A 7,450-nucleotide genomic window follows, 5' to 3' on the forward strand; every position below is an offset into this window, starting at 1 on the left:
CCATTGTCCATCTGTAAGTGTGTGTGTGTGAGTGTGTGTGTGTGTGTGTGTGTGTGTGTGTGTGTGTGTGTGTGTGTCTGCTGATATCATGGATATCATGTGATGATGTGCAAAAAAAAACAACCCAAAAAACGATATTTACAAATGTTACCTACAGAAACTGAAATACAGGGGTGGAAAGTAATTAAGTACAGTGATACAAGTACTATACTTAAAGGTCCAGTGTGTAAGATTCAGGGTGCTCTATTTACACGATATTCCAGAATATACTGTAATAGTAAATTCAATCAACCACTAGAGACGCACAAGCTCCCCCCCTTCTTAACAGATACCAGATCCCTTTTGTCTTTGTAACTTGTGATGCCTAGGCTCAATTTTGCAATTGTAGTAGTAAATTCAATCAACCACTACAGACGCACAACTTCTTTGACCGCTCACGTGTTGAATTGACCTTTTCTTTGCAAAGAAAATAAAAACCTTGTCCCTATTTCATTCTTCACCAGCAACAGAGAATTTCCACAACAATACAATGAACATTTTTATTGACACATAATCCCCAGAAAGTTTGCACATTTCTCAACCACTGTTGTTCTACAAGCAGAGGGTGAGGTGTTGGTTGCAACTACACGGTTAGATGCCACTAAATCCTACACACTGGTCATTGTCGGAGGGAAATATTGAGCGTTGTACTCCATTTCACATGAATGGCCGGTATGTATGAACATCATTCTTGACTTTGTTTGTTGTACATTAACTTGAAACGTTGCGCGCCTCAAATGTAAATTAATGATCTGTGACATCCTTATGTAAGAGAATTGTTGGTTCAAGCTAAATGTAAATGTGAGTATTTTTTTAAAACTGAAACAAATTTACAAATCATTCAAAATGATGAATAATCAGATAACCCTTTAATCTCTCGTGATTATTGGTTTCTGATAAATTTGATGTTATTCTAAAGATTCATGTAATTAATCAGTCTTTAATGATTCAATTAAAAAGTCCCAATAGGCCCTTTTCTTTGTAAATATAGGGAAACAGGCCTTTTTCAAAGCAGGCATTTTCACTATTGTCATGGTAGGAAAAGGTGTTGCTGACAACATTAAGAATGGCTCTAAGCGCTTTGAGTGGTCAGAGGACTAGAAAGATGCTATATAAGTACAGTCCATTTGCCATTTACTATATTTTGATCCAGGAACTCAAACTAAAACCAAAATCAAATGCCCAAAGATGATGATTATGAAGGTCAAAACAATGATATTAAATCAATCCTGATATAAACTAGAGAAAAGCTAAAAGCAAAAAGCAAAATCCTCAAAACCATCAAGCTGGAAATGGAGAATGTTTGGCATTTACACAAACATTGCTGAAATCACTGTGCATTTTATTTCTTTGTCAGAATCTATTGCACCTACAATGCAGCTTGATTGCTAACAGGTCAGTCTAAGATTCAGATGTTATGCTCGAAGCAGCTAATGAATCTTTAGCTGCTAGTTTCAGGCAGAAAAAGGATGACAGCAGATCTAACCTGAACCACTCACAAATCAGAGAGCAACACCAATACATGTGGAATGCAACCCCACAGTGTTAAGTGTTAATTTCGTCAGTGTCAGTTTGGAGTGTGCCTAGAGAGACCTGGGTGTGGCAAAGATTATCATCATGGTCTTCCTGCAGAAGAAAGGGTGGGGTTTTCTCTGTTTCTGTTGCTATAAAAGCCTTCAGTGGAAATCTCGGTTGTGCAGCCTGAGAGAAGCTGGCAACTCACGCAACCTATGCCTATTCTCGTACATATGCTTGGATCACACTCCACAAAGGTAGGAGCACTTAGAATTGACTGTTAAAGACCCTGGACGAGGTTAGTAAAATTATGTTGATTGATGAATAATTCAAATTCAGTTCATTCAACTTAATTGATCATAGTGAAGCAATATACTGTAGTAACTTAATGATGTTTTCTATAATAATCAATATTTAGTGGCTGTCAGTTGATTTTGAAGTCTTGTCTGTCTCATATGGTTTTTAATATATTTTAGATTTTCTTTCAAATTGATTTTTCATGCAAGTTGATAGAATAAGTGCATACTAAAATGTGCAGTTTAGCATAATTTAAATTGAACGATTAATATTTTTTAAATTGAAAATATTGTAAACAAATCTATGAACTTATAAGTAGTGATAATGTTCTGCTGAGTGACGCCTTCTCTCCTTCAGGATATTCAGCAGAATATCAACAGTTCCACTTCTGTTGCACTTACCACCACCTCTCCTGCCACCACCTCTGTTGTAAGTTACACAGTCTAGACGTGCATTATAAGTAAAATGCTGTGTGTCCTCACAATTAAATTCTCTATTTAAAAAAAAAAAAAAACATAATGGTGGTTGCAGGAGCTCCAGCCCCTCATGGCACAGACTGACCTGCCGTCTGAACATGACAACACCCAGGAGGACAGGAAGGAAAAGGAGCCTGTGCAGCCAAGACTGCAGAGGGCCAGAGCCTGTCTCTTGAAGGGAGTCTCCTACTTCTCTGGAGACATGGAGGTGTTTGGAAAATGGATGGAAAGTAAGCTGACAAAGATTAATTTCACTGAGAAAATTCTATCCTGATCCACACATACACATACACTTTATGACACTCACTGTACCTTGCTTATGTATAATTATAAACCACTGGCCACATGATGTCTTTGTCAGATTATTAGTTGAATTATGATAAAATAACAAGAATGTGCTGCATAATTTATATGCACAAATGATTATGCCTTTTTGACAGTTTTTAAATAATGTAAAGTAGTTTCAGCACAGAGTCAAATTGATTTTTTTGCTGCAGAGAAGAGTACAACTCACACAATATTCAGTGTAGGAAGGCTGTTAATCAGCACTAGGAAAATTTTAATGCTTTCTGTCTGCTCACTCTCTCCATCCCCCAGAGCAGTTTTTCTTGCTGCAGTTGCTCGACTGGGTTTTGCGCGGAGCTGCTCAGGTGATGTTTGTTAACAATCCTCTGAGCGGCCTCATCATTTTCGCTGGCCTCATTCTCCAGAACTACTGGTGGGCTCTCAACGGATTTGTGGGAACGCTCTTTGCCACCATTTCTGCACTGATTCTGCAACAGAACAGGTGTGAATACTACTTTTTCACAAAAAATACTATTTTAATAATACATGAATTTATTCAGAATCAAATGTTACGGTATATATCAAACGTTTGAAACATTATGAGTCCCATACCTTATTGATAATGTGTGTACCAAACTTAATTTGGGACATGCTATAAATAACATTGCTCTGACAGGAAAATGTAAACTGGTAATGTAGAATGTGTTTACTGTAAAGGGTTGTACAACAGGAAAATTTTCATTTTTTATTTTTTATTTTTTCAGGGGTGCAATAGCAGCAGGCCTGTATGGTTATAATGGCATCCTGGTGGGTCTGCTGATGGCTGTGTTCTCCAAAGCGGGAAACTGGTACTGGTGGCTCCTGCTACCCAACATCTTCATGTCCATGATGTGGTAAGCAACTAGACTGACCAATTGTTAAATGATACGGTAGATTCATATTATGAAATGAGATGTAGATGTAAGAAAGTTGATAAATGAACTAAACCATGACTTAAATGTCAAAACTGATCACAATGTCCAAATAAATGTCATGATTTTAAATGTCTCAGCTCAGGTTTAAAGAAGGTTTAAAGAAGGTTTGTGCTTCTAGATCCAGTAGCTTCAGTCAATCATCGCTTATCCAGTTATCCACAAAGCAAACCCATGATTAATTAATTAATTATGTCAGTTAACTTGAAAGAACAGACATCACAGTCAAATGTGAGTTAAATGTGATACCTGTGATATTTTATCCTTGTCTTTCAGCCCAGTTGTGTCCAGTGCCCTAGCATCTATTAATAGTCGCTGGGATCTGCCAGTGTTCACGCTGCCCTTCAACATCCTGGTGTGTCTCCACATGGTTGCCACTGGCCACTTCAACCACCACTTCCCCCAAGTCCTCATTCAGCCTCGCTCAGAGCTGCCCAACATTACCTGGTCTGAAATCGATGTGCCCAAGGTAAGTGACAGACCAGGATTTATGTGCGTTACCTCTCTTAACATATCTCTCCGTGGGCTGGCATGGTCCACGGTCCAAGCATTACTAATTTAGACAGGTTCCTCAGCTGTTTCCATGTCAGAAAAGGTCCTCTGTTCTTTGATCTCTGTCCAACAACAGTAAATCATTTCAAGGTACTCACCCGGATGTCACTCTTTGGTTAAGGTTGTTAACTATGCTAGGTATGTGGTGTGTAAATTGTTTTGTACAGGTGCATCATTAGTAATGGGATTGACTGAGATCTAAGTCAACCTATCAATCAATCTTAACCTCTCTGTCTGTACTTTACCAGCTGTTCATGTCAGTGCCTGTGGGAATTGGCCAAGTCTACGGCTGTGACAACCCCTGGACAGGAGGAATCTTCATCATCTCACTCTTCATCTCCTCCCCTATCACCTGCGCTCATGCCGTCCTGGGATCTGCTGTTGGCATGGTTTCTGGTAAGAGGAGCAGACACTTCCTTGTCAGGCAGTCAATATAGGAAGGGTTACAATAACAAACACAAAAGTAAAAGTAATCCTGCTTACAGAACAAATTTAAGCCATCTTAAGGAGATAAGATCATCTAAATTTAAATTTGACACTTTCCTGATGGCTGTAAATGAATATTTTGCAGGCCTGGCTCTGGCAGCTCCTTTTGGAGACATTTACTTTGGCCTCTGGGGATACAACTGTGTGTTAGCCTGCATTGCCATTGGAGGAATGTTTTATGCCCTCACCTGGCAGGTGCACCTGCTTGCCATCACATGTGGTAAGTAGACACCTGTAAGATAAAAGCATGAAAATGATCTATTCAAGACAGAAAGATTACATTCCATGCAACCACGTGCAACATTGGCATGCACATGAACGCCATGTGACATTATCGCTTCCTTTGCAGCCTTTTTCTGTGCATACCTCAGCTCTGCCATTGCAAATATTATGTCTGCGGTAAGTACACATTTTCTCCCATTTACATGTCTGCTCATGATATAAAAGTGTATATAAAAGTTCAATAAACATACTAACATTACTAACTTCAACGTGATATTTTTCACCTACAGTTTGGTCTTCCAGCCTGCACCTGGCCTTTCTGTCTCTCTGCCCTTACTTTCCTCCTATTGACCACGGGGACCAAAAGGATTTTCAAGTTGCCTCTGGCCAAAGTCACCTACCCCGAGAAAAACCTACGCTTCTTCTGGAAGCTGAAGAAGCAGGAGAAAATGGAGAAGGCTGAGAAAGAGAGGAAAGAGAGAGAGGAGCAGCAGAAAGTCACAGAAGAAGAGATAATACTAAACGAGAAAGAGAAACTGAGGATAGAGATTGAAAGAATGGAAAAAGGAGGAGTAGCAAGTGAGGCATCAGAGGGTAAAAATGGTGAGACACATGGCAAAGACCAGGCACCTGGGGTAGAACAACAGAGCACTGAAGAAGAAGTTCTCACTGATTATGTTTAATAGCTACATTCCTGCAGAGAGAGAGAGATGATACACCAATGGCACTTAACTGTATGAAGTATGAGTCTGTATTAATACTTTAAAATGAAAAACTGGCAGTGCTTTCTTCTTTCCGAGTCCAGCTGATGTGTTACTGGATGATTTGTTAAACCTATTATGTCTGTCTATATAATAAATGTAAATATTTTGTAAATATTTTCTAAAATATAAAGCATTTTCTCATCACCAGTTTGCTTCATGGTGTTTTATTCAGTGAAAATACATGAATTGAAATTGAATACTGAATAATTCCAAATAATTTGTGAAAATATAATAATCTATAATCTGCTGCTTTATACTGTATGCCATTAAGTTAAAAGGCAACAAAAGGCAACCTCTAAATCACTTCAAGGGACTTGACCTGCTCACTTACCTAGATGTCACTCTGGCTAATAGCTCTTGGGTTAGGGTTAACTATGCTACATATGTGGTATGTTTTGTTCGGTAACAGGGGATTGACTGAGACAACATCCAACCTACCAATCAGGTTGAGGGGAACATGAGGGGAAAAGGCTGTCGTGGGGGTAGAAATGATGAGACACATGGTGAAGATCAGGCCCCTGGGGTAGAACAATAGGCATTTGTCTCTCTGGTCTGGTGATGCTGGTTCAGTTTCACAATGTGCTGTAACATTCCAGCTCTTAATGAAGCGTGTGGTTCCTGATTTGAAAGATTGTACAGTTTACTTGGATAATATAATCTACAACCCTGTAAGCATCCAGTATATTGAGCAGATTTAAGCTTTAGTTTACTTTTAAGCATGGTTACCTCTGTCTACAATCCCTCAGTCAAAATGTGAGTTTGCAAAAACCATAGTTACATATTTATATGTGATGTTTGGGAAAGGAAAGTGACGTTTATCTGTCACCATGAAAAAACTGGTTTATGTTTTTCACAGATATTGTGGATTACTATTGCCCCTTTGACTCCTTTGACGTCTTGTTAAAAGCGAATATATATGGTCCAATGTTAAGACACCTCCCACAAACATAGCACCATGTTTTTGTTGTGCTGTGCTGCTGCAAACTCATGATCTGGAGAATGATAAACCAGTTTTTAACAATACTTTATTAAAGATGACAGTGCTTTATTGAAGAAGGAAGTATATATACAAATAGAAAAGTAGGCCAATAGGTAGGTGGGACATGATTTCAGGAAATGTTTCACACGTGTACGTGTCGGACGTGATTTCAGGAAATGTTGTATTTTTAACCAGTTCGTTATGTAACCAGGATTAAAAACATTTTTTGGCCAAGACAGACAGCAGCACAAACTAAGAACAGGTTAGACCAAAACAGACAAAAGACACACTATTACAACACATAGTAGCCTAAAAAATGCTAAAAGTACAATACAATACAAGGGTTAAGCATATTTAATGTGAATAGCAAAGCCATGTTGGCCAATATTATGGTGATGTTATGTGCCTGCATGCGCAGAATAAACGGTTGCAGTTTCTCCCGGACCAAACAAGTGATGGCGGTCGATTCGTTTTCACAGCTACTAGTAAAGGGACTAAGAGAGAAATTAGACAAAAAGAGAAATGTCTAATCCTACAACAAGCCATAAAATCAACATCAGCTAAAACAACAACACCTCAATGATTTATTGTCTAGGTCTTTCGATATGGATTACAAAGCATTCAAAGAGATCTGATCTTTGAGTATTACATTACAACATTCTGTAAAACATTCCAGTCAGAGGGTGCCGAGTATCCAAACGCCCTCTTCCCCAGTACGAACACACTTTCTTCTCTAGCTCTTTTCCTTGTCTCTTGGCATGACCTCTGGTTCCCTCACACCTGCCTGAAAACCACACCTGCTCCTCATCAACTAATCCTACCCGTGCTGCATAACAACCTGGTTCAGCCTTCCAGAACATCCAG

At 39.0% G+C, this 7,450-nt stretch overlaps 1 protein-coding gene across 2 annotated transcripts; it reads left to right on the plus strand.

Moving 5' to 3' along the window:
* The first annotated feature begins 1,732 nt into the window (after window positions 1-1,732).
* slc14a2 (solute carrier family 14 member 2) lies at window positions 1,733-5,748 on the plus strand. Of its 2 annotated transcripts, none has more exons than XM_010733676.3 (10): window positions 1,733-1,852; window positions 2,209-2,280; window positions 2,383-2,557; window positions 2,925-3,114; window positions 3,377-3,505; window positions 3,860-4,052; window positions 4,384-4,531; window positions 4,707-4,841; window positions 4,971-5,020; window positions 5,134-5,748. In XM_010733676.3, exons 3-10 carry the CDS (start codon window positions 2,398-2,400, stop codon window positions 5,524-5,526), a joined length of 1,398 nt encoding a protein of 465 aa, XP_010731978.1. In that variant the 5' UTR covers window positions 1,733-1,852; window positions 2,209-2,280; window positions 2,383-2,397; the 3' UTR covers window positions 5,527-5,748. The 2 variants fall into 2 exon arrangements, with proteins under 2 accessions (XP_010731978.1, XP_010731977.1); XM_010733675.3 differs by having other exon boundaries at window positions 1,733-1,811.
* The last annotated feature ends 1,702 nt before the right edge of the window (window positions 5,749-7,450 follow it).

Source organism: Larimichthys crocea, chromosome III (assembly GCF_000972845.2).
Source record: "Larimichthys crocea isolate SSNF chromosome III, L_crocea_2.0, whole genome shotgun sequence".
Taxonomy (NCBI): Eukaryota; Metazoa; Chordata; class Actinopteri; family Sciaenidae; genus Larimichthys; species Larimichthys crocea.

Bases quoted from the DNA above. Each gene is read 5' to 3' on its own strand.
- slc14a2 (XM_010733675.3), top strand. From the start codon at position 1,770: ATGCCTATTCTCGTACATATGCTTGGATCACACTCCACAAAG. The intron at 3,115-3,376 runs GTGTGAATACTA...TTATTTTTTCAG, and splicing joins CTGATTCTGCAACAGAACAG to GGGTGCAATAGCAGCAGGCC. The intron at 4,532-4,706 runs GTAAGAGGAGCA...AATATTTTGCAG, and splicing joins TGCTGTTGGCATGGTTTCTG to GCCTGGCTCTGGCAGCTCCT.